General features: G+C 42.8%; 1 protein-coding gene across 1 annotated transcript in view; it reads left to right on the plus strand.

Moving 5' to 3' along the window:
* TNFRSF21 (TNF receptor superfamily member 21) overlaps positions 1-27,681 on the plus strand; it is a 66,511-nt gene that overhangs the window by 14,358 nt on the left and 24,472 nt on the right. The window contains exons 2-4 of the mRNA XM_055571243.1: positions 3,586-4,237; positions 5,775-6,269; positions 22,832-23,097. Of these exons, the coding sequence (XP_055427218.1) occupies positions 3,586-4,237; positions 5,775-6,269; positions 22,832-23,097 (1,413 nt within the window). The remainder of the gene's footprint in view (positions 1-3,585; positions 4,238-5,774; positions 6,270-22,831; positions 23,098-27,681) is intronic.

A 27,681-nucleotide genomic window follows, 5' to 3' on the forward strand; every position in this document is an offset into this window, starting at 1 on the left:
ATTTGGCATGTGAGTTGGAATGAGTGCTCAAGAAAGGAAGCCACGAACTCCATCCTCTGCTAGACTCTCCAAGGAGGTATAAGTGTTCCAGTGAGGGAGCTCCTGGTCCCTGCATTTTTGACATTTCTTTTGATTGCTCAGTATAGGGATTGGCAGGCTTTTTGTTTTTTTCCTTTGAAGAGGCAGATAAGTTTGCAGCCATATGGTCTCTTGCAGTTATCCATCTCTGCCGTTACAGCATGAAAACAGCCATGGACAATATCTAAATGAATGCCTGTTGTTGTTGTTTAATTACTAAGTCGTGTCCAACTCTTTTGCGACCCCATGGACTGTGGCCCACCAGGCTCCTCTGTCCATGAGATTTCCCAGGCAAGAATACTGGAGTGGGTTTCCATTTGCTTCTCCAGAGGATCTTCCTGACCCAGGAATTGAACCCCATGCAGGGATCTCCTGCAAGGCAGGTGGATTCTTTACCACTATACCACCAGGGAAGTCCAAATAAATGCCTAGGTTCTCATAAGACTTATTTATAGGAACAGGTGGCATGTGGGATGTAGTTTGCTGACCCTTGGCTCAGAGGATGCTTTGTTTATCATTTCCATGGTCTTCATCATTGAGGTGGTTGAGCAAGGGAGGAAATGCAATCTACATGGTTGTCCCTGGCCTCGAGCTGCTTATAATCATTATGGGAAGATAAGTATATACACTTTGGAAGTCATCAACTAACATTACAAGGCAATATGTAATTAGGCACCAACATGATGAACAAAAGAAACAGGAAATGTGATGAGTTTGCTCACTGGCTTGGAATGAGTGTGTAGGAATGGTTGTAAAGGCTTCGTGGAGAAGGTGGAACTTTGACAATCACAGACACCTTGAAGTTGAATACACCTTGAATTGAATACAACCTCGTCCAACCTGCTAATTTTACAAGCATGTAAACCCAGGCGGAATTGATCTTAAGGCAGAGCCTGGACAAGATTCTCTACCTCTTGGCCCAGGTAGTCTTTCTCTTTCAGGTCTTGTCCTCCCACAGTCTGAAAATACGTATCTAGTAAATTCGTAGTAGTAAAGAAGAGAAGGACTGAGAGGTTCCAAATTATGGGTTATATGGTGGCTTCTTTGGTCCTTGAAGAAAGGGGTTCTTGAAAGGCTGAGAATAGCATGATTGTACCTATTATTTGGGATGAGAAGGAAAGAAAAGAGAAACTAGTGTGGAGTGGGAAGGGAATGAGGTGAATATGGATTATAGAAAGATGCATGGGTACCTGACATGTGGACAAGGAAGCAATCTACCTGTCCTCAGTAAGAAGAATCTCTAAATTCTTTACATGTGCACGTTCAAAGGCATATCCGTGCTGTTAGAGTACTTGACTGCTATAAAGAGGGAAGTAGTCTGTGTGCCCTGATGTAGAAAGATTTCAGTGATGCAGTATTAGAAGATGAACAAAAGCAAGTCATAGAATAGTGGGTATATATAGCCTTTCCCCTTTATATATGTAAACCAAACCCAAACCTGAGGTAGCCAACTTGGCCAAGTGGAAGCATGTATGTGTGTTTTATGTGTAAATGCTCAGAAAATGGTCTGGAAAGATGCACACCATAATAAGGAGAGTGTTTCTCTGGGGGTAGGTGGCTTTGAGCAGAGACTTGAACATTTCACTCTATTTCATAATTATTAGAATGGTTACAAGGAATAGTTAGGGAATGTGGGTTTGACATGTACACACTGCCATGTTTAAAATAGATAGCCATTAAGGACCTACTGTACAGGGAACTCTGCTCAATGTTATGTAACAACCTAAATGGGAAAATAATTTGAAAAAGAATAGATAACATATATAAGTATAACCGAATCACTTTGCTGTACACCTGGAACTAACTCAACATTGTTAATCAACTATGCACCAATATAAAATAAAAAGTTAAAAAAGAATTTTTATTTTTGTTATAAATAATGATTTTAAAAGAGCAATATTAAAGCAATAAGGGAACTTCCCTGGTGGTCCAGTGATTAAGCTTCATGCTCCCAGTTCAAGGTTAGGGTTCTCCTGGTTGGGGAACTAAGATCCCACAGGCTACACGGCACAGCCAAAAAAAAACAAAACAAAACAGTAGAAAGTGCCAGGTTGGGTGAGGGTTGGAGGGAAGGATCTGACAGTTGAACTGGATTGTCTCCAAAGTGGTTCTCGGAATCCCAGGTGATTAGAGCCCAAGGGGGCCCGTCTTGTTTCAGGAAGTCCAAAACTTAGTTGGGGATCAGAATGATTGGGAAAGCTTAAAAACCAAATCAGACCAAAACAGATTCCTGGCCCCATTGCAGATCCACGTGATCTCAGGTGATGGGCTGGGAATGTGGATTTTCGAAAAGCTCCTCAAGGTAATGTTGATGTTGCAGTTGAGGCCCCAGGCTTGCTCTGAAGCTCTGATTTAATTCCCCTGCCTCTGTATCAAGGAGTGATGGAAGAATCTCAATCAAAGAGTACCAGCCTCAGGTTTTCTGGCTTCTGTTCTTCAGCTTTTTTCATTGACTGTGTCTCTTGATTTAGATGTTTTCCCTAACATCAGCTTTTAGGCATGATCTCAGCTTGTTTTTACATTTTATAGGGACCTTTCTTAAATGTTGTTTTTGAACTTTAACTGCCCTCCTTCCCATGCTTTGTTCTTAGGCACTTAGGTGGCTGCAGGTCCATGCTCCATTGAGCATGGCCTCAACAGATAGGAGCATCTGAAAGTATTAACTCTGTTGTTTAGAGCTCATTCAGAACACCAAGGGCCTGCCTCTGATTTACAAAATAAAAAGAAAAGGTCATTTAGCTTTGTAAAGACAAAACCTTTGAAAAAAAAATCACACTTTGTCTATTGGTTAACGCCAACTGGGTCACCTGTAGTAGCAGCTTGAATATTTGTCATCCTGCCATCTCAGCTGATTTGTCCAGGTATCAAGAAGTGGCTACCCATTAGTTGGGTTGTAGCAGGAAGACACTATTCGGCAAGTTACTTTCCTTTTGCATTAAGATTTTAACTGCTGTGTAGCATTTTTAATATGAGTCCCAAAGTGCTTTCATGTTCATATTCTCCATTGATTTTATAATCAGTTTGCAGCTTCATTTTACAGATGGAAAAAAAGAAAGCTGAGGCAAAGGTCAGGCAACAGAACCAAAACTTTGCAGCCAGGAGATCAGGCGCCCTATGGAATTGTAGTCTGTTTTTTTCTCTCTCTTATGGTGTAGCTGTTAAAAGGGCACAGTACTGGGGACTTACGTGGTGGTTCAGTGGTTAAGAATCCACCTTCCAGTGCAGGAGACTTGGGTTCAATCCCTGGTTGAGAACTAAGATCCCACATGCCACCCAACAGCTAAGGCCCTATGTGCCACAGCTGGAGGTAAACCTAAGAGCTGCAACTAGGACCCGATGCACCCCAAAATAAATGAATGAATGTTAAAAAAAAAAAGGCACAGTACTGGTCAGACTTTTAATGGGAATGATGGTGGTCGGGTAGGGATTGTTCCATCCTTTCTCCTCTTCTTCCTGTGTAACATCTTCTTAGCTTTTGTTCCTCCTTTCCCTTTTTTTTTCTTTCAGCTTGGATTCCTCAGTACCACCAGGGCTCAACCAGAGCAGAAGGCACCAAGTCTCATTGGCAAATACCACCACGTCGACCGCATCACCGGCCAGGTGCTCACCTGTGATAAGTGTCCAGCAGGAACCTACGTGTCCAAGCACTGTACCAACACAAGCCTGCGTGTCTGCAGCAGCTGCCCCGCGGGGACCTTTACCAGACATGAGAATGGCATCGAGAAATGCCACGAGTGTAGCCAGCCGTGCCCCTGGCCGATGATCGAGAAATTACCTTGTACTGCCTTGACTGACCGAGAATGCACTTGCCCACCTGGCATGTTCCAGTCGAATGGTACCTGCGCCCCCCACACGGTGTGCCCCGTGGGTTGGGGGGTGCGGAAGAAGGGGACAGAAATGGAGGACGTGCGGTGTAAGCAGTGTGCTCGGGGGACCTTCTCCGACGTGCCTTCCAGTGTGATGAGATGCAGAGCGTACACAGACTGTCTGAGTCAGAACATGGTGGTGATCAAGCTGGGGACCAAGGAGGCAGACAACGTCTGCGGCCTGCTCCCGTCCTCCTCCAGCACCGCCCCACCCTCCCCTGGCACAACCAGCCTTTCACGCCCTGAGCACATGGAACCCCAAGATGTCCCTTCCTCCACTCTCATTCCCAAAGGTAACTTAACCTCGTGAATCATGTATGTGAGGAAGGCTCCGAGCCCTGTGGGGCAGTACCAAGAACGGGCTGGGAGCCACGATGCTTTCTCCATCCTGTCTATCCCACAGTCACCCCTTGAAGATGGGGCTTGCCTTTTGTGGCTGTTTAAAGTCTAGCTTCCATGGACCTATTAGAAACATTGAGACTCAGAAGTGTTAGCTATTAGGGAGGAATAAATATCTGAGAAGTAGGTGACATCAAGCTAGAAAATTAGAACCAGGAGAAACAAGGTCAGCATGTAGCCTTAGGGAAATCACTGAACTTCTGCAGGTCCTGGTCACAAACTTGTCAACCAAAGGACACCGTAAATGAGTGATTTGGCTCCTTTAAGGTCCCTTCGGATTAAAAGTTTTCTAACACCCAGCCAGTCCTGGGGAGACATAGCCGGAAGGTCAGGAGAAGGGGAGAAAAATACCACAACATCTGGGAGGGAAAGGTGAATGTTGGATCCGAGGGGACTCCGAGAAAAGGAAGGTCAGGCAGGAGTGTCAGGAAACGAGCAGATGTGTGTGTCATGTTGAAGGTAACTGGCGTTCACATCTGGAAAAGAGTTTTTTATTTTTTTCCCATAGGACTTACTGTCCTTCATCAAGTATATCCCAGTTTTCCTCAGAATTCATTTTGAATCTCAGGCAAGAATAACATATAGCTTTTATTTTCAAATTGCTTTTGATTGAGTTTAATTTTCATGAGATGATGGCCAAAAACTGTCCAGCGAGCTCTCACGTGTGGTTATGTTTGACCTTCTGATGAGACCCCATAAGGAAGGCCTTCTCACAACCGCCACTAGAAATGAAGAAGCAGCCTCAGAGAGCTCCCGTGATCTCTCCAGGTTTCCTCGGGTCAGGTCCTGTCTCTCGGGACTTGAAATCCCTGGCTTTCACTGCTTAATGGAAAATTGCTTGTGGAAGCTTCTCTGAAAACAGTCCACTAAGCTGTCTGCCCAAATCTTGCTGCTCTATTACTAGCACATACTAAGCAAGTCCTGCTTTATTTTGTTCGCTGAGAATCCCACCAAACCTTTCTCTGGTCCAACTTAGATTGGAGTTTGAACTCTTTCCTTTATCTTAGTCATGTTTTCCATTTTACCACTGTATCTTGAAATAGCTAGTTGGTGGGAGAGGAAGAATAAAGAAATTAAAAGACAGCAGAATTCAATTGGAGCTAGTTTTCTGATAATCAAAACAATTAAGAGTTGACATAGTACATGCGGCACAGGAGAAGCTACTGTGAAGCTCAGGCTTGGTCCCTGAGGATGCCCTTGCTTTTGGCAGGAGAGAGTGAGTTTAGCTGTTAAGCTGAGTTTTAACCTCTCACATAAAGGCATTGTCAAGGTCTTTGTGAAAATGTACAGTATCATTTATTCTAAAGCTCCATAGGCCATCTCTTCTTGGATTATCTGACCTGGTTTGGAGATGACTAGGAAGAGGATGGAATGTGTAGATACCCCACATATAGAAAAGCTCTTCCCCCCTCCTTACTCTTTTTTTTCTAGGCATCAACTCAACAGAATCCAACTCTTCTGCCTCTGTTAGACCAAAGGTGCCAAGTGGCACCCAGGAAGGGACAGTCCCTGACAACACAAGCTCAGCGAGCGGGGAGGAGGGCATGAACAAGACCTTCCCCAAGCTCCAGGTAGTGAACCACCAGCAAGGGCCCCACCACAGACACATCCTGAAGCTGCTGCCGTCCATGGAGGCCACTGGGGGTGAGAAGTCAAGCACGCCCATCAAAGGCCTCAAGAGGGGCCACCCCAGGCAGAACCCACACAAGCATTTTGACATCAACGAGCATCTTCCGTGGATGATTGTGCTTTTCCTGCTGCTGGTGCTGGTGGTGATAGTGGTGTGCAGTATCCGGAAAAGCTCAAGGACTCTCAAGAAGGGACCCCGGCAGGATCCCAGCGCCATTGTGGAAAAGGCGGGGCTCAAGAAAGCCATGGCCCCCACCCAGAACCGGGAGAAGTGGATCTACTACTGCAATGGCCACGGTGAGCCTCCAAACTCGTTCCAAAAAGAGATTCCACAATTTTTGGAATCTCTTTTTATACCAAGTGCTGTTTGATCTGGTTGTGATAGGAGAAATCAGGTGGTTAGCATGTGATGTGGTAATGTTGAGAGAGAATAACTCATCTCTCCTGGTTCCCCTGGGCATTTAAAGGACAGTATTTCCGAATGAGACGTGACAGTGACCTTCAGGGTCTTTGTTCGACTTTGTCGTTTAACAGGTGAGGGGATCAAGTTCAGAGAGGTTTGGCTGCCTTGACCCAGGGAAGTCAGTCTTTTGTTTCAGCAAAGGTGGGACTGAATCCGTATCTCCTGATGAGGCTGCTGAGAAAATAGAGGGAGGAAAAAGGCAACTTGTCTGAAGTGCGCTTTTTCAAATTTGAACCTTGCCTTTAGGTTCCTATCACTTTACCCACATGTATTCCGCCCCCCCCCCTTATATTTTTAGGATCTCATTTCTATCAGGAAAATAGGAAGGTTTTTTGGGTTTTAAACACCCACAGCTTAGTATCTTGATCACCTGAGGCTGGCCCCATATCTCTTATCTAGTTATCAGTGTGTATGAGTACGGGCTGGAATGTGTCAGCTTTTCTCCTTGGAGGGCAAAACATAGCTAATGAAACTTGTCCTGGTAGCTAAGTGTGATCTGAAGGCTGCAGTTTTCAGACTGTGGCAGTAAAACTTCCGTTTCTTTAATATTAAATAAGATTTCAGCCCAAGTTTTGATAATCCCATTCAGGATCTTTCTCCTTAAAGATAAAGGCATAAAGCTTAACTTCCTGTAAAGTGGTTTGACCTTTTGTATTGAGTCTTGAACTTGCTTATACTCTTTGGCCCAGCAGTTCTATTTCTGTGAATTTATCATAAAAATATAAACCAGAAATACTAAAACAAAAAAATTTAAGCACAAGGATCTTGAACTTTTAATTCAATGTCATGTATAATAAATAAAAACCAAAAGTAATCGAAGTGTTGGTTTTAGGGAAATGATTAAGTAAATTTGGCATATCCATATTATGACTATGAATATTACGTTGAGTTTGAGGATTATGAAATTTTTATTTTTTTTACCCATGACATGGGAAAACGTTTATACTAGATTAAAGAATGGAAAAAGCCATCATACTACACACCTTATATAATATAATCTTAGGTATCTTAAAACTTGGGAATAAATTCCGAAAAGAAATATGCCAAAGTGACAATGAAGTTTCTTTCAGTTTGGTGGTGTTTATGTGGATTTATCCCTTATTGGTTTTGTTTTTTACCCAAATTTTCTTTAATAAGCACATGCTACGCTTATAATCAGAAATGTGGAGGAAGTTTAAGAAAACAACTCATTTTATTTCCCTTTGCTAATTTGTGTGAATGTCAAACCAAGTGAAAGATGGGTGAACTTCCTACTTGGGATGAGCCTGCACAGATTTGAATGAAACAACCTTTTGCTGGCAGCTGAAGAAGGAAGACTCCAATTCTCCCTTTAAAAAAAAAAAAATCATTTTTATATGGATATAATTGCAAAAACACACAAGAATTGCAAAATCAGTACAAAGAATATCTATATTCATGTCCCCAGTTGACCTATTGCTAACATTTTGCCCTTCTGCATTATCATTTGCTCTTTTTCTATAAAAATATATATGGTTTATGTTATAAAATGTGCCAGGTAATTTAGTTATATATAAAATGTGATGTAACACTGTATACAATATATAGGTAATTTCCCTGATGGCTCAGATGGTAAATAACCTGCCTGCAATATGGGAGACCTGGGTTCAATCCCTGGGTCGGGAAGATCCCCTGGAGAAGGGCTTGACTACCCAGTATTCTTGCCTGGAGAATTCTATGGACAGAGAAGCCTGGAGGGCTAGACATAAAATAGTTTTTCTGAACCATTTCATGAACATTTATGGCAGATACTTCAGTATTTCCTAACAAAAGGATATATTCTTAAAGAATAGCACAGTTTTCAACTTCAATAAGTTTAACATGGATACAATATTTTAATTTACCATGCATACTCCTCAGTTGTCAGCTGACCCAGTAAAAGGCCTGTGATAGACAGTGTACTTTTTCCTGTGATATAGAGTCTTGCCTAAGATCTGATATTTCATTAAATTGTCCTTTAAGTGGCTAGGCAGAACCTTTGTTCTAATATATAGTTAGCAGAAAACAATGTGTCCATTCTGTTCAATTAAAGAAGCGACTCCATTCTTTCAGTAGCTGTGTCTATGGATTAGGTTATGGACAGCTGTATTTCTAAAAGTCTCTTGCGGTGTAGTTTTCAGAATTCTCGAGAATACAGGAAATTATAGAAGTAAATCTAGTCCAGCAACACAAAGCAACTTAATACAACGATCTTAGGCGTTTTTATGGCCGCCATAACCTTGTAAACTACCATGTCTGTGTCCTTGAAACAATCCTATTTTGTAGCAAGAATGGAATAGCCAAATCACACAATACCTGACCCTACCTTCTGAGGAAGCAGAGCTTCAGCATTCTGTTTTTCCAGCTAAATCACAGTCATCTCATTCAGATGTTATTATCTCTTTCAGAAGTTTAACCTTTTTCCCTAGGATTTTGCCTTGGGAGGTTTATATTTAAGATTTTTTTTTTTTAAAGGAAGATCTGTTCTTTCCAAATTGCTGTCCTCAAAGGTACACTCAGGTAAAATCCCATAACAAAGAGAGGTTCTGTTTCAGAAAAACCATTCCAGGTGCTCAGAGAGGCCTCTGGAAACAATACCTTGTTGATCTGATTGTAGTGAGTTCTGGGCAGCAGCTAATCCTGTATAGTAAGATCATTTTCTGGTCCTTATCCATTTCACATTGAATTGTTCAGGAGGATAAGGGTGAGGATAAAATCACCTAGTCCTGGGTGTTCTGTATAAGAGGTCATGTAAGACTTCATTTACCCTTGCTCACCTTAAGCAGACGGTGCTGTGTTCCTGAATGCCCTGTAGACCCCAGCACTCTGAAGCCAGACCAGTGGTTCCCACCTTTCTCATCAACAAGACCATCTCTTTTGTGGGGGGATCCTCTCACCCCTTATGGATTTATGGTTCTAAAGTTGAATTCCACAAAACTGCTACCCTACTTTCATGGAATCCTAGTGCTGGAAACACAAGATGAGGTCTTACGTGGCCAAGAGGAAGGGAGACTGAGAATGCTGTGGCATTTTGTGTGTTTTATGTGTTTCCTTCACTTCTAAAGTCATAGCAATTTTTTGTTTGGCCAGTTGGCACTGTACTCCTTTGGGCTTGGTCCAGTGTGGGAGAATTTGTCTTTGTTCAAATTTTTATTCATTTATTTAATTTTGTTTGTGCTGGAACTTCCTTCGTTTCTGCACAAGGGCTTTCTCTAGTTGTGGCGAGCAGGGGTACTCTCTAGCTGTGATGCACAGGCTCCTTACTGCGGTGACGTCTCTTGTTGAGGAGCGCAGGCTGTATGGCACTCGGGCGTCAGTAGTCGCGGCTCTCAGACTCTCGAGCGCAGGCTCAATAGTTGTGGTGCAGGGCTCAGTTCCCCTGTGTCATGTGAGATCTTCCCAAACCAGGTGTCAAACTCGGGATCGAACTGGTCTTTATTGGGCTTATGAAGGAAGACCATTTCCCGGTTTCACAACTCTGCAGAACTTCACCCTCTTTCCAGGAGAAGCAGTAAGAAACAATCAAATTGTAGGAAGGGAACTGTGATTGTGTTTCTCTTATAAATATTTCCCCGAAGTTGCAGGGGTTAGTTGGGGACAAATGGAGTAACTGGAAGCTGTGCCCTGGATGTATCCGAACAACATTAATATACTCTTCAATCAGATTTCAGGAATGACATAACATTTCATCTGAATTATTAAAGCCACCATAAGCAGTGTTCAGAAATGAAGAACAAATGAAGTGCATTAGAAATTCAATAATGAGTACTTTTCCACTTTACATGTTTCTCTGAAGTGGGACTAGGGGGTGTTTGCTACTACCCACACAGGCAAGATCTTGAGGTGATTTGGGGTGCAAATCACCCAAATAAACTGTGACTTTCTAATATAATTTTCTAACCTTATAAGAAAGGTTTCTGCCACCATTAAGTTTTCATTGTCTACTTTTCTTTAACAAAGACTGGTACCATCCTTGGGCTTACGTGGTGGCTCAGTCAGTAAAGCATCCATCCGCCTGTCAAATGCCGGAGACACAAGAGACTCGGGTTTGATCCCTGGGTCGAGAAGATCCCCTGGAGAAAGAAATGGCAACCGACTCTAGTATTCTTGCCCAGGAAATCCCATGGACAGAGGAGTCTGGCGGGCTATCATCCTTACTGAATGCCATATCCTGTTCTAAACATTTTTATAAGTTTCACTTAATTTTCTTATTCACCCTATGAGCTGAGCTAGTGCCATCACCATTTTCAGTTCAGTTCAGTTGCTCATTCGTGTCCGACTCTTTGCAACCCCATGAATCGCAGCACGCCAGGCCTCCCTGTCCATCACCAACTCCCAGAGTTCACCCAAACTCATGTCCATCGAGTCGGTGATGCCATCCAGCCATCTCACCCTCTGTCATCCCCTTCTCCTCCTTCCCCCAATCCCTCCCAGCATCAGAGGCTTTTCCAATGAGTCAACTCTTCATACGAGGTGGCCAAAGTATTGGAGTTTCAGCTTTAGCATCAGTCCTTCCAAAGAACACCCAGGGCTGATCTCCTTTAGAATGGACTGGTTGGATCTCCTTGCAGTCCAAGGGACTCTCAGGAGTCTTCAACACCACAGTTCAAAAGCCTCAATTTTTCAGTGCTCAGCTTTCTTCACAGTCCAACTGTCACATCCATACATGACCACTGTAAAAACCATAGCCTTGACTAGATGGACCTTTGTTGGCAAAGTAATGTCTCTGCTTTTGAATATGCTATCTAGGTTGGTCATAACTTTCCTTCTAGGGAGTAAGCGTCTTTTAATTTCATGGCTGCGATCACCATCTGCAGTGATTTTGGAGCTCAAAAAAATAAAGTTTGACACTGTCTCCACTGTTTCCCCATCTATTTCCCATGAAGTGATGGGACCAGATGCCATGATCTTACTTAGTTTTCTGAATGTTAAGCTTTAAGCCAACTTTTTCACTCTCCTCTTTCACTTTCATCAAGAGGCTCTTTAGTTCTTCACTTTCTGCCATAAGGGTGGTGTCATCTGCATATCTGAGGTTATTGATACTTATCCTGGCAATCTTGATTCCAGCTTGTGCTTCTTCCAGCCCAGCGTTTCTCATGATGTACTCTGCCATATAAGTTAAGTAAGCAGGGTGACAATATACAGCCTTGACGGACTCCTTTTCCTATTTGGAACCAGTCTGTTGTTCCATGTCCAGTTCTAACTGGTGGGAAAACCGAGGTGCAGAGAGTCACTTGCCCAGGGTCACACAGCTATAAAGAAGTAGTGCCAGGTTTTAATCTCAGGCACTGATCTGACTCTGGACACTGCTCTCTGATTCTCAGAGTCTGGATTTATAAAAAAATGCGGATTTTAATTTTTCCAGTGTTAGAAATTTCTAGGTTTCTGTGGTTGACTGTTTTTTTTTTACCATGCCCAGTCAAGAAAATTTTATTTCCCTTAGCAAAACCCAACTTGTTCTGAAATAAAACAACCATAAAATTGTCATCAGTAATGAGTTTGCCTTCATGGAAGCCACTCCGATTACCTCCTTTTCCCTTTTTCTTGGATTGCTTGCAGTGGAAGCATTCTCAAGCCAGGTACCCAAGGGCTGCAGGCTCTGAGGGCCGTTTGGAAACAGAAAAGCTGTTTCAAAGAAGCCCGAGGTGATGGAGTTGTGCTCATAGGAGCTCACATCTGTTGAACTTGGTAGTGCTTTTCTCAGCCCTGGATGGCAGCAGCAGCTGCAACCAGGAAACCCTCCTTTCTTTGCCAGAAGCCTCCTGGACTCCAGATTCCAGACAGTCATCCTGTCTGTCAGCCCAAATTTCCTATGGGAAGTAGACTTGAAGTGTAAACACCGGGGAGCCGGGCTGAAGGGAGCAGATTCTTCCATTGACGAGGCTGCCCGGTCCTTGCTGTGTCCTTAGGGCTGCAGTCATCTCACGGGGAACAGGCGGGCTGCTTTCCAGTCCCCAACTCTCCGCCCTCTGTCTTTGCCACCTCTGCTTCCAGTAATGCTGTTTCCAGCAGACAGCACCTTTCGGTAGATTCTAGGATGTTTGAAAATTATAAAGCACACACAGCCATTGCAGGAGAAAAGCCTCTTACCCTGACAACTTCAAAAGCATTTCCTCGTGCAGAGTGGAGGGAGGTGTGGCCTTTGCCCTTGGAAGGCTGGTGTCCTCCCCAGGCCCACCCTATGGTGACTTCTTCCTCTAGACTTTAGAGGACAGGTATTTATGTTTTATGGAGGAGGAAACGGCAACCCACTCCTGTTACTCTTACTGGGAAAATCCCATGGACAGAGGAGCCTGGCTAGCTACAGTCCCTGGGGTTCCAAAGAGTCAGACACGACTGAGCTACTGAGCATATTTGTTTTTGATGTATATTTTAGTCTCTCATTTATCTAACGAACAGTTTTTGAATTTAAGCTATTTGGGATACTGGAAAAACACATCAGCATTTTCACCACGTAGGGCTAAAATACAAGCAGGGAAAAAAAGTTCCTTACCAGTGAGTGTCCTTGAATTAACTTGGTCAGGTTTATGTAAGCAGATTTTGCAGAGGAGGAAGAGTTGCTAGAATTCTGTTGATCACTCTTCATGAGTAATTAGTTGTTACCCTTGTAATGTGTGTACAGAATTTGATGTGTTGGGTTGCTAATATGTCAAATTGTAAAAAGTAGGTGGGTTCAAGTTTACAAATTAAAAAAATTCTTACTATATTTTGTCAAATTAAAGATGCCACTGATTGTGGATACACTGTTATTTTATAAGAAAAAAAAAACTGCAACTGAGCTATGGAAAGGCATTGATTAAAAACATATCACTTATATGTAGAATCTAAAAAAATGATACAAATGAACTTATTTACAAAACAGGCTCACAGATATGGAGAATAAATGTGTGGTTACCAAAGGGAGAAGGGGTGAGTGAGGGATAAATTAGGAGTTTGGGATTAACAGATACACACTACTATCTATATATAGGGCTTCCCTGTGGCTCAGCTGGGAAAGAATCCACCTGCAATGTGGGTAACCTGGGTTTGATCCCTGAGTTGGGAAGATCCCCTGGAGAAGGGAAAGGCTACCCACTGCAGTTTTCTGTCCTGGAGAATTCCATGGACTATAGAGTCCATGTAGTCGCAAAGAGTCAGAAACAACTGAGCAACTTTCACTATATATAAAATAGATAAGTGATAAGGTCCTACCATATAGCACAAGGAACTATATTCAATATCTTGTAATAGCCTATACTGGAAAAGAATCTGAAAAAGAGTACCTATCTGTCAGCCACTCTGTATATCTGAATCACTTTGCTGTATGCCTAAAACATTATAAATCAGCTGTACTGCAATTTTTAAAAAGTGCTTTCAGATATCTTAGAATGTCTAAAATATGGTGGCAATCTTTTAGCCCCAGTCCTGCCTCTTTTCCATGAAGTCTGACAGCCTGATTCTAACTGCGTTGTTCAGTTCTGAGTTTTCCGCTATGGCCTGTTGGCTCCCTGGGTTCCTTTCTTCCTTCCTTTGGGTCTCCTCCCACCGCTCTGGCTGTTCCTTCTTCAGCTCCTTGGCTAGGTCCTCCTCTTGGACCCAACCTCTGAATAATGGAGAGCAGACTCCATCTGCACACATTCCCTCCCTGGGTGACCCATGGCTTTACATACCATGTATCCGCTGCTCATTTCCAAGTGCATCTTCCCAGCCTGGATCCTGCACTTGAACTCAGGCAGAATGCCTCCCACCTGCCTGATGGACCCAGATGTCCAATAGGCACCTCCCACTTCAGATGGGAAAATCTGAATCCTGAACCATCCAGTCCACATCAGTTACCCAGTGCAGAAGATGGCGCCTCCAGTCTTCCCCCTGATAAAAGCAGAACCTTAAAGTCATCCCTAGGTTGGGAAGATCGCCTGGAGTAGGAAATGGCAACCTACTCCAGTATTCTTGCCTGGAGAATTTCAAGGACAGAAAAGCCTGGTGGGCTGCAGTCCATGGGGTTGCAAAGAGTTGGATACGACTGAGCACGCACACATGTTATAGTCATCCTTAACTCCTTTCCTTCTTTCTCACCCCATATTAGATCCATTAGCCAATCCCACCTGCTCTACCTTCAAAACAGATGCAGAAGCCGACCATTTCCCCTCCTTTTCGCAACCACCACCCTGGCCCAAGCCACTGTCACCTCTCTCCTGAATCATTGCCTTGACATCTTAACTGGTTGCTCTGCTTTTGCCTGTGGCCCTTTTAGTTTATTCCTGACACAATGGCCAGAGTGATCCTGTTCGATGTAAGTCAGATAGTGTCATTCGTGTCATTGAAAAGTCAAAGACCCCAGTGGCTTTCCATTGCATGCACAGCAGCAGCCTGGAGGCCCAGTGTGATCTGTGCTCCCCTGCCAGCCAGTCAGCTCCAGCCTCCAATGCCCACCATGTTCCCCATGGCTCACTTGCTTCAGCCACACCGGCCTTCCTGCCCTTCAGTGTACGGGTCAACACCCTTCCTCCCTTTGCATCTGGTGTTCTCTCTCCACAGGGCTCGCTCCCTCACCTCTAGGGCTTGATTCCAACGTTAGCTCAGTGGACCCTTCTCTGAGATACCAGGGAGCAGGCCCATATCTAAAATTGCAGCCCAGCCTGCTCCGTCGCTTTCCCTCTGCTCTCTTTTCTTCCCTAGCTCTCCTGGCTGGCTGTCTAACACATGGAATTTCATTACTTCCCGTATCCCCCAACTGAATGTAGGCTTCACCAGGGAAGGATTTTGTGTTGCTTCATTCATTGCCACTGCCCAGTGCCTAGAATTGTGTCTGATGCTCAGTAAGAGCTCAGTGCATTTTTGTTGAATGAATAAATCAGCATCTTCAGATACAGGCTAAGATGAAGGAAGAGGGCATTTTTGGCTTTGTGGTTTTTGTGTGTGTGTGTTCCTCTGAGAAATGAAAGAAAAGGTTATTAGTTGTCCTCACAGCATCAGTGAAATTGATATCTTCCATCTGGAAAACCATCTACTGTCTTGACAGAGTTTGCCCTTGGTAAACAGTTCCTCCGTAAACCGCGAGACCTTTGCACGGTGGTTTTTAGCGGCTCCCTAGATTCATCTGAGCTTGTAATGATTGCCCATTGAACCTCCAACAAAATAGTGATGAATTCTGCCTTGGAAACCAGATTAGGGTTTCAAATGAAATTGAAACAGTTCCCCCAGCTTTTCACCTCCACAGGGAAGGAGTATTTTTAACTTGGGGCAAACCAAGTTCCCAGCGTGGATGAAGCAGTTTTCTGTGTGATGCTTTTGGGAGTGATCGTTGTAGATACAGTGTGTTTTTATGTTTTGACCATGCGGGATCTTAGCTCCTCCACCAGAAATTGAACCTGTGCCCCCTGCAGTGGAAGTGCAGAGTCTTAACCACTGGATTGCCAGGGAAGTCCCGATAGAGCATGTTCTAACCATCCTATGACATGCTGGTTACTGCAAAACACATTCATGTGTGGGGTGTCTACTTTTAGGAGCATTTACTGTGTTATCAGGCCAGACAGACCATGGCTTGGATAGCTTATCTCTGGAGGAGGTTTCCACCCTGGTGGGACCTCTTTGCCTCATGAGTTCTGGGCTCGGATGTGCAAACAGTGGACCACCCTCCATGGAACCCCTGGCAGAGGGAGAGGTTCTTGCACAACAGCTGGGTTCCTGTGCCGGGAAGCGTGGGTTCCCCTCACTGACAGCCACACGTTGGCCTAACTTCTGGTCATGATAAAGACTGTCGATCTGGCCAGACCACACAGCAAGGATGTGATAGCCTTTGGTCCCTCACATTCTCAGGGGTTTAAGTTACAGACTAAGGGGATGATAAATGGTAGGGGTGAGCAGTTTAGGCAAGAGGGATGGGATGACAAAATGGCTCCCATTCATTCATTCATTCATTCAGAGATACTCATTGTACTTTTTATTATTGCTAGGTTCCGGGAGTTGGTGTGGATCATGGTGATGAGAGCAGGCATGGGGCTCAGGCAAAAGAGGTCTAGAAAAGGCATCTCTGAGAACATGACTGTTGTACAGGGCATCATGGAATGCTAAAGCTAGGCTTTTATTCAGATTTCTGAACTTGACCTACATTGCTCTATACAAACATTATATGTGTTGTGTCCATCTTTGCCCTGTGTCTGCTGTTGGCAAACTTGAGATTACAACAGGTGTTGGTGAAGAGCATGTTTGGGGTCAGGAGTCAGGCTGGGGGTAGAAGTGAAGTGGTTTTGAGCTCATGTGTCCTGTTTTCCACATGTATGTCTCAGGAGACTGTGTGTGTGTGTGTGTGTGTATGTGTGTAGACTGTGTGTGTGTGTGTGTGTGTGTGTAGAAACCAGCACAGGGATAACTGTGGAGTCATCTGTCCCAGGAAGAGTTTGTGTACTAATTGCTTCCATGAGAGTTTTTTCATTATTTGTCCCTCCTCTTCTCCCACTTCTTTTTCTAGAAGGATAATGAGAACTGCTATACATTTCACAAGGATGGGAGATGCAGTGGAAATCTTTTTAAATGATGAGAATGCAGTACCAGCAAAAAGCTTATACTAAACACATTCATCCCTTCGATGTACTCATTCCTGTACCTCATGGTTGTATAGCATGAAATTCAGAGGGCTGTATCGTGGGGTCCACATGACCTCTGTTTCCTCCAGTTCTTTTATCACTGATTTTTGTATCTCTTCCAGGGAAGGCTTTACAGTGGCTTCTTAATGATGGCACTCATTTCAGATGTTTATCTCCAGAAGAAAGGAGCTTTAATACTTTCTTTATAAAAGTCAGTTTGGGTTGTTATTAAAAGAGGACGAACCCTTTCTTGCATGCTGGCATTGACATGGAGCTTGAAAAGAAATGAGCCTCCAGAGAGGATTGTCACCCAGATCATATCTAACTCAGGGTTTTATAATGTTTGGGAAAATACTGTGTCTTTCACGATAACCTCATCCCTGTTTCTTGAGCTCCCTCAGGGTGGAGCTGGGCATTCTGCTCACTCAGAAGAGGGAGCCCCCGAGTGCTGTCTTGATGCTCTGCATGTGGCAGGGGAGGCGGCATTGACCTTTCACCCGTCCCTTTCTGTGGGTGGCTATTGTCTTGAGCAATGATGCCCCTTCAGACATATACTAGAGAGATTTCAAGAAACCCAGGAGGTTGGGATGCTGGAGCCTGGCTTCATCGTTCCGTGCCCGTGATCCTGGTGCTAACAGCCTCTGTCTTTGTAGAACTCCTCCTACCTTTCAGATTCGTTGCTCCAGTGACCCTGGTCCAGAAGTGGAAGAAACAGAGGAAGGAGAAGCAAGGTGCTTTATAGTTTTAACACTTGACCCCATCCATCTCCTTATCCGGCCTATGAAATAAAAGTGGTATTTTCATTTTACTGATGAGGACACTGAAATCTTACAAGTCATTTGCCCCAAAGTCACACAACTAACAGGTCACAGAGTTTGAAACCATATCTTGGGATTTATACGTTCGTGATCTTTCTACTACTTGCAACTTAAAAATCACAAGCCATTTCCCTTGGGCCAGGCCCACCTTCTCAGATGCAGCCCCTGGCTAGTGCAGCCCCTGGCTACTACAGCCCCTGATTTGTAGGACTTGACTCCTTCAGTGAGTTCTTTAGAAACTTCTACCATCCCCCAGAGCTCCAGGACCTGCAAACACAAGAAAAGCGAAGTTAACCTCATTGCCCATCAGTCAGCACTTTCGTGGGTTGACAATTATATTGCTTTTCAACCTAAGGAAAAAGAAGTTTGGCTAAACAAGTTAAGATTGATTCCACACCTAGTGACTGTCTTCAGTGAAAATTCTCAGAACTTTGATGGACAGATGACCAGGGCGCCCTGCCAAGCAGGGACTTGGTCTGCATCTCAATTTCACTAGCCTTTCACAGTGAGGTTAATCATTGGAGCAGGAACTTTCATTTTTTTGTGTGTGTTTCTTTTAACACAGTGCTTTTCTAAGTCTTTTTGCCATTTGATACTTCAGTCTTGTAACTGATGAGAATGTAGTACCAGCAAAAAGCTTATGCTTAAACACATTCGTCTCTTCGCTGTTTTCATTCCGTACGTCCTGGTTTAAAGCAGTTTAAACTGCTATCAGCACATGGGCTTATTTGTGTTGCTTATGGCTGCTGTCATCTAACAACAGAATTGAGAACCTGCAGCAGAGACTGTGTAGTTCTCAGTATTTACTCTCGCCCTGTACAGAAAAAGCTTGCTGAAACTTCCTTTTTTTATTTTTTTAAAAGGGACCATAGTTTAAAGAACTACAGTTGGTATCCTCAGAGAAAAACTTTCCCAGCATCTGCTTGGTCAGTAATAACAGGCCAGGAAGAAGCACACACGTCATGGCCAACCCTGAGTGCATTCATATGTGGGCTGTGCCCTAGGAGCAGAATTCAAGCGAATAATAATGTTCCTCTATGACACCACATTCCATATGATCCACAGCAGAGGTACCATTAGCTAGCTCCTGCTAAGTTGCTTCAGTCGTGTCCGACTCTGTACGACCCCATAGACGGCAGCCCACCAGGCTCCCCATCCCTGGGATTCTCCAGGCAAGAACACTGGAGTGGGTTGCCATTTCCTTCTCCAATGCATGAAAGTGAAAAGTGAAAGTGAAGTCGCTCAGTTGTGTCCGACTCTTTGCGACCCCATAGACTGCAGCCTACCAGGCTCCTCCATCCATGGGATTTTCCATGCAAGAGTACTGGAGTGGGGTGCCATCGCCTTCTCCGAGCTAGCTAGGCAGCCTTAAAACTAGTCTCTAATCTTACTCCATGAGATTCCTCACCAATAAAATTAAACACTTAAAGAAAATTTATATATCCCACATAATAGTATGTGTATATATGAGTTGTATATGAATACATGTCTGTAGAAGTGTTATATATATGTTACATATATAGCTTTAAAAGGAATAATAAAATAAAAATAAATATCAAGTACAGTAATAAAATACAAAGACCTGTTTTCCCACCATGCAGCTTTGGAAGTTGAACCTTGTGGATACCTTTGAAGTCCCCTCTGTGCACCTGTTCAATAATGCCCCCCTCCCTCCCCAGAGGTAGTGATCTCCGTTAATCATTCTACTGCATTTCCTATGCTTGTATTACTGATTTTGCCTGAAACTTTTTTTCTAAACAAAGAACACTTTCAGATCCCATCAAATTTTGTGCTCCATCGGCATGACTTCATTTTCTTGGTGCTAAACTCTTTGTCTTAAAATCTCACAAGGGCTTTCAGTCTCCAGCAAACAGTTAGCACACAGTGGCTGCCCAGTGAATACTCTTGAAATACTCTGCAGGTTTTTCTTTTCCCTTTGGTGGTGATGGTGGGATTGGGCAAGGTACACCTAGAGTCATGGGCTAGTTCAGAGTGGTCTTCTTCTGTGGTGGTCTGTGATCCTGTGCTAGGCTGACAGGCTGGGGTCTCCAGAGCTAGTGGTTGCCTCTGCCATCTTTGTCTTTATCAGCTCTACAGTGGGCCAGGCTGGTTCACATGAGTTGACTCCATGTTTACATAGTAGAAGAATAAGGTGAAACCTGATTCATGATCCTTAAATTTAGCTTCCAGTCAATCTTAGTTGAAGGAAAATCTCATTGCACCCATTCTTCGTGTTTTCCTTTTTTTTTTTTTTTTGTAATTTTTGTGGCTGAAAGAAAAGTATAAATGCTGGCTTTTGGAAGAAGGAGCTATTGTTAAGCGTAAGCCTTTTAAACTCTGTAATTACTCCATAAAGCCTGTGTGTTTGCATCAGAAATGCATTTTGTCTTAAGTTGTAGTGCTCAGTGTATGGAGCATTTATAATGATGGGGTACTTCCAAAAATAAATCGACTCTATAGAAAATGTTAATCAGCTGATCCCCAGGGACCGTCCTGAGTATCTCCACTGTACAAACGAGGAAATGAACATGACAGTTAGTGGTTTGCCCAGAGCCACACTGTCACTGGCATCACGAAGATTTAAGCAAAGGTCCCACGTACAAGAAAACACAGTCATGTTTCCATGCAAGACACTGTGGGCCTTCCTCGATTTGACCTACATTAAGATTCAGGGACAAAGCAGCCTTTTGGTGTTTGGAAGAATTGACTACATCAACCACAAATAACCGGTTTGCTTCTGAAAGTTACCTGTGGGGTTTTAAATAGGACTTTTTTTTTTTTTTGAGGAGTCTGTTCGCTTGAAATCAAAAGCTACGTATCGCTAAACGATTGCTATGAAAACTAACAAGCAGTGGGTTCAAGTGTATCTCACACCGCCAGGGAAAATAGTGTGAGAAGTACAGTCATTTCTCAAAGTGTGGTATCCCACTTTTACAGTTTTCAAGAAAGCAGCCTGCTACCAGGCACTTACTTTCTGAAACCATTTTCGGGGGATTGGTTCAGGATATTCGCAGTCTTCCAAGTCATCTGCCTCAGTGGCATGCTGTGACTGAGGAAGGATTTCCATGGCTGTGCAAACCACAGAGTCTTCCATTTACAAGGACACTTCTGGAATTCTTAGTGCTCTCTTCTTAGGCACAAATGGATAGTTTATTTTACTTGGAGCAAAAAATGTTTTGTTTTTTTTTCCCTCCTGACAAACCTCTAGTTAATTGAAAAATTCAATTAACCATCCTGGTAAACTCTTCTTCCTTTGCTTTCTTCCCCAAGCTTCACTTGGGAACTTGACTCCATTTTTTTTTTTTTTTTTTGAGTAGTAAATACTTTAAAGCCTTTTTTCCAAGATTTTTATTTTAAAAATTGAAGTATAATGTTTACATTATTGTGTTTACAATGTTGTGTTAGTTTCTGGAGTACACTGAAATGATTCAGTTTGACACATATATATTCTTTTTCAGATTCTTTTCCATTGTGGTTTATTACAAGGTATTGAATATAGTTCCCTATGCTACACAGTAGGACCTTGTTGCTTATCTATTTTTTATATAGTAGTTTGTATCTGCTAATCCCAAACTCCTAATTCATTCATCCCTCACTCCTTTTCCCCTTTGGTAACCATAAGTTTGTTTCTACATCTGTGAATCTGTTTTGTAACTAAGTTCATTTGTGTCATATTTTAGATACCATATATAAGTGGTATCATATGTTATTTGTCTGTTTCTGACTTACTTAGTAAGATAATCTCTAGGTCTATCCATGTTGCTCAAATGGCACTATTTCATTTTTTATGGCTGAGTAGTATTCCACCATGTATATATATATACCACATCATCTTTGCTAGCTACAGTTAGCCGACATTGTTAGCTATAATAACTCTGGTATCTGGGCATGTGAGTATGGCTATTGAACGATATGGTGTTGACTCAGAGGACTCATTCACCTGTGGTAGTAACTACCAGAGCCCTTACAGTGGGGTTATATTGGATACATTTGGGCAAAGCCAATGCATAATTGCAGAGAGATGGTGCCTTATAAAGGAGGACACCAAATTTTGCCATGCAGGGAAGCCCCTACTTCACAGCAGGTGGATGCCAGGTGCTTATCCTAGTTATCAGACCCCAAGATTTGATTTTGGCATTTCACACTCTGATCATCAGATCTGGGAACTACAGATCCACGCTGACAGATTTACAAGTAACCAATGAGCTAGAATGACTCGGTATCCAGTGAGTTGGGTTCAAAATCCATCCTGCCTACCTTTGTGATATTGGGCAAATTATCTTACTTTTCTTTTTTTTTTTAAACCCAGACAATTGAAATGTTAATACTTTATAAAAATGTTCCAGGAGCTAATGCCTTCACATAATATCTGGAAGATAGTAGCTATTGTTATTATACTATTATTTTGCTGTTGTCTTCATTATAACTGTGCAAGTCAACTTAGGAGACTGAATAATAATAGATGAGAAAGTTGCCTTTTGAGTACAGTATTTTAAAGCGTGAGAAGGAATTGGACTGGATCAGATGGGTGTTTTGTCAGTTTGTGTATTGGACACCATAGCCTCGACTCTCAACACCCTTTACCCAGACAGTGCTGGATTAACTCCACTGCAGTTTGAACCTGTGACTTATCTTTTTCTAGATTTCATGAAGTCACCATTTTTTTTTTTCATCTGGGAGCCTCTTGTTTATTTTGATTCCAGTTTTTAGCAGCAAATAAAGGACTCACCTTGAGTACTTTGAGTTTGGCTTTCAAAACATCTTTAAGGGGCAATTTATTATTCTTCCAGGTTGCTCCTTCTTCCGGTTCCACTTTCCTGAGGTGACGTTTGCAGGAGGGGGGCTAACTCATCCCAAGGATGGGCGGCGTATGCCAAGTGCTTCTAGAAGACACTGCATTCCCCTGATTAGAGCATGGGAAAGCATGCTTCGTTAAGTTTGTTAAAACAGAACGGCCTTCTATAAAGCCCTCATGTTTCTGTATTTTTTCTTTATTTTGTTTTGTGTCTGGTATAGGTATTGACATCCTGAAGCTGGTAGCAGCCCAAGTGGGAAGTCAGTGGAAGGATATCTATCAGTTTCTGTGCAATGCCAGTGAGAGAGAGGTGGCCGCTTTCTCCAACGGGTACACGGCGGACCACGAGCGCGCCTACGCAGCGCTGCAGCACTGGACCATCCGGGGCCCCGAGGCCAGCCTGGCCCAGTTAATTAGCGCCCTGCGCCAGCACCGGCGCAACGATGTGGTGGAGAAGATCCGTGGCCTCATGGAGGATACGGCCCAGGTAACGCAGCCCAGCTGTCTGTCCTTCCCACTAACCTTTAGGTCCCTGAGCTCCAGATTTTACCAGGTATATGTCAGAAGAGAAAAGAACTGCTCGTTGCTATTTAGCTTCACACACACACACACACACACACCTCTTCTAGGGCAGTGCTTCTAAGCGGTTTCCCATTAATCATCTAGAGAACTTTTAAAAAATTCTGGTAATTGGACCTCATTGTAGACCACACACACACACACACACACACACACACACACCTCTTCTAGGGCAGTGCTTCTAAGCGGTTTTCCATTAATCATCTAGAGAACTTTTAAAAAATTCTGGTACTTGGACCTCACTGTAGACCAAATTAGAATTTCTGAGGACAGGACTCAGAACGAGTACTTTTAGGAATCAGTATATTTAAAAGCCCTGTAAGTGCTTCTAATGTACAAAACAGAATCTTTGCCTTAGGGATGGATTCTGGCATCAAACTGTACATCTAGATCTATTCCCTTTTTTCCCCAATTTACAGTTTCATTTTGCATAACACACTTTGAACAAAAGCAAGGAGGAAGACTTTTCTCTATTCCCTTCCTCTAACAGCCGATGTTTTCTGTGGTGTGGTTTAAGAAGGCTCCCTCTTATCACCAAGTAACCGCGAGGATGCAGGTGGGGCTGGCAGTGTTTAGTAACAAGATTGATATTTCTCCCTGGGCTTGTCCAGTCAGTGTCTCAGATGAAACTGAGGGGACCTGGGAGGGTGATTTATTTATAGTTGTTGGTCCATGAGCCCCGGTTTCGGCATCAGGAAGCACGGGATAGGAACCCTGGCTCTGACACTAGCTGACTGACCAAGTATGTTTCACTTCAACTTTCTAAGCCTCTGTTATCTCAGTTCTTACCCGACTTCATTAAGACTCTAGGAGTAAAGTATATAAAATGCCTGACCTACTGAAGGTGTTCTACATAGCATAGTTACAGTCATGATGTATTTACTTAGCCCTTGCTTAATCATAAGGTACTTCTCTGAAAGGCTGTGAATTAACTACAAATTTGGCTATTGAATCATAGTTCTCAGATTTCGATTGAAGTTTTGCAATGTATTCTCAAGGAAAAACACTGCCGCTGAGATGTGATAAAAACCACTTAAAATTTAAAAGACCATTCTGCCTGTGTTCTTTTCCGGTGGTCCAAACTCATTACCTAAAAGAGTGAGGGAGAGAGTTGTTTCCCTGGTCCACTCTAATCTGCTATCATTCTGCACCACATTTGTGTATCAAGGGACTCAATTTTATATATTTAAGAAGTCCAAATGCCTTCATCTTTCTATACTAGCTGTGTACTTCATAATTGAAATAAACATTCATCAGGTGAATCTTTTATCTAAGTGACTGACTGGATAAAAGTTTGTTGGTGCTAATTGACTCTGAAGGTAGTCTTTAAAGCTCCTAGTATACTTTTTAAAATTTATTTTTAATTGAAGGATGATTGCTTTACAATCTTGGTATATTTTTAACTCCTTTGAAATGTGGAAGTTCAGAAAAAAAGATTTACTAATAGAGGCAGGGGTAAGCATTCAAAAGCACACATGGTGTCCTGTGACTTTCTGAGAAACCATCTCAATTAAATATGGTTCACAACTACAACAAGGTTTTGAGTAGCTGGATTTGGGGAAAGAAAAGGGAGATGCTTGGCCTCCAATTAAATAAAAGACTGCAGTTCAAACAAAGGGACTCAGGAGGCAAAACATTGTGCTTCCTTGGAGTCTCAGCTTTAAGGAAAGAACTGTTAGGGCAAGCAGCAGATTGAAGAAGGATTTAGATACTTGGGAATAAGTCACTGGATCACCTTGATATTGCCTCCAAAAAAGAGAAAATATAATTGATGCAGTGATAGGATTTGGTTAAATGGAATATTTAATAATGTGGAAGGATGAGCACGAGGTATTGTTAAGGGTTCACAAGGAGATTTCTCATTAGAAAAAACAAATATAATAAACATAGGAAAATGAAAAAGCATAAATGCTAATATTATGCTATTTAGGCAGTAGAATTAGAAGTGATTTTTTAAATTATTTTTTATAATGAAAATATTATTTTGTGATTTAAAACATTTAAAAAAATGACAGCTGAAAGGACCCACGAGAAAGATAGGTAGGGCTTTGTTTTACTGTGCTAACTTGAAAGAGGGAGCCATCCTTGTTTTAATTGAGGAAGAGCCAATAGTGGTTTATATGCCAATCCATTCTTTCTTGGGAGGACTGGCTGAGGTTTGCGATGTTCGGTCAGATTTGCCTAAAACTTATTTCATTTTTGGTTTCTGCACATCTGTGTCCTCTTTCTCTGTGTACACTCAGCAGTCATTTAGAATTTGTTCCTAGTCTTTAAAGTACTTTCTTTTTGGGGTTGGTAATGATGGTAGTGGAGTATAGTCTACACCAGGTGACCTTGGCAAGTAACCGTGGTATGTTTCTCTGATGGTTCCATTGAGTTCCATCAACGGAGCACTTGCTTTATTCCAGGCTCTGTCCTAGGTCCTGGGAAAGGTGGGCCCAAAGATGCAGACTCCATGGAGGAGACTGCATGTCAGGGAGAGTAGTTTTTTCCTTGTTCATATTTCCTCCATATATATAAAATATTCTAGTATCTATTTTTTGTTGTTTATTTTTTAAGAGACAAGCACTAAAACATTCTGTAGCTTTCTCCTTGGTTCTAGTGTGGCCTGCATTTTGGGATGAAGGCTGAGAGGGCAGAAGCTTCTTGTTCCATGTTTTAATTATGTCCATCATTGTCTGGCTTTCCAAAGAAATCCCAGGGCTGATCTCCTTCAGAATGGACTGGTTGGATCTCCTTGCAGTCCAAGGGACTCTCAAGAGTCTTCTCCAACACCACAGTTCAAAAGCATCAGTTCTTCGGTGCTCAGCCTTCTTCACCGTCCAACTCTCACATCCATACATGACCACAGGAAAAACCATAGCCTTGACTAGATGAACCTTTGTTGGCAAAGTAATGTCTCTGCTTTTGAATATGCTATCTAGGTTGGTCATAACTTTCCTTCCAAGGAGTAAGCGTCTTTTAATTTCATGGCTGCAGTCACCATCTGTAGTGAGTTTGGAGCCCAGAAAAATAAAGTCTGACACTGTTTCTACTGTTTCCCCATCTATTTCCCATGAAGTGGTGGGACCAGATGCCATGATCTTCGTTTTCTGAATGTTGAGCTTTAAGCCAACTTTTTCACTCTCCACTTTCACTTTCATCAAGAGGCTTTTTAGTTCCTCTTCACTTTCTGCCATAAGGGTGGTGTCATCTGCATGTATGGATGTGAGAGTCGGACTGTGAAGAAGGCTGAGCACTGAAGAATTGATGCTTTTGAACTGTGGTGTTGGAGAAGACTCTTGAGAGTCCCTTGGACTGCAAGGAGATCCAACCAGTCCATTCTGAAGGTGATCAGCCCTGGGATTTCTTTGGAAGGAATGATACTAAAGCTAAAACTCCAGTACTTTGGCCACCTCATGCGAAGAGTTGACTCATTGGAAAAGACTCTGATGCTGGGAGGGATTGGGGGCAGGAGGAGAAGGGGACGACAGAGGATGAGATGGCTGGATGGCATCACTGATTCGATGGACGTGAGTCTCAGTGAACTCCGGGAGTTGGTGATGGACAGGGAGGCCTGGCGTGCTGTGATTCATGGGGTCGCAAAGAGTCAGACACGACTGAGCGACTGATCTGATCTGATCTGATCATTGTCTGGCAGTGTTGTGGACCCAGCTATGATTCTAATTTTAATAGCCAATGAGCATGGATTTCTGGTTGCCAGCTCTTATTAATGGTACAGCTTGTTCCTAGTTTATCTCTGAGATTTGTGGAGTCAAACAAGAGAATCAGAGAACACAGGGGGCCTAATTGAGACTTAGTTTTTCCATTTTCTGGTGGATTTGTATTCTGTGTGTATGGTGGTACTGCTGGCAATTTGAGACTTTGCCCCAGGAGTTAATGGGCTCTTAATGTGTGAAAATGACTTTGTGTGTGTGTTTAAAATGGTTAATGTTTTTTTCCTGTTCATGAGCCTGAGAACACCTATGTTATGTTCCACTCAGAGGATTGGTCCTGGTGTTCCTTTTGGTTACCTCTGTCAGGAACAGCTGGTCCATTATTAACCTTGGTAGCCTATTAGCCATTTATGTATTAAACACATCCAGAGTCTGACTTAAAAACAAAATTATGCATTAACAAATTATAAGTACAGTTTACTTTATGGTGTACTATTCTTTGAATTTTTTTAAAGACCATTTTTTAGAGCAGTTTCAGGTTTAAAACAAAATTGAGAGGGAAGTTACATGCACCGCCTCCCCCTCATTCACCATTATCAGTATCAGTCAAAAGAAAAGAGTTTATACCAAGAGGGAACCTATAATGACATATCATAAGCACCCAAAGTCCATAGTTTGCCTTAGAGTTCACTCTAGGTGCTGTACGTGTCCTGTGGGTCTGGGTAAATGATGCACGTCATCATTATCATACAGAATATTTTCACTGTCCAAACAGTTCTCCATGGTTTACCCATTTCTCTCTTCCCCACTACCCACACCTCCCCCATCAACCACTA

This window comes from Bubalus kerabau, chromosome 3, assembly GCF_029407905.1.
Source record: "Bubalus kerabau isolate K-KA32 ecotype Philippines breed swamp buffalo chromosome 3, PCC_UOA_SB_1v2, whole genome shotgun sequence".
NCBI classification, from domain to species: Eukaryota; Metazoa; Chordata; class Mammalia; order Artiodactyla; family Bovidae; genus Bubalus; species Bubalus kerabau.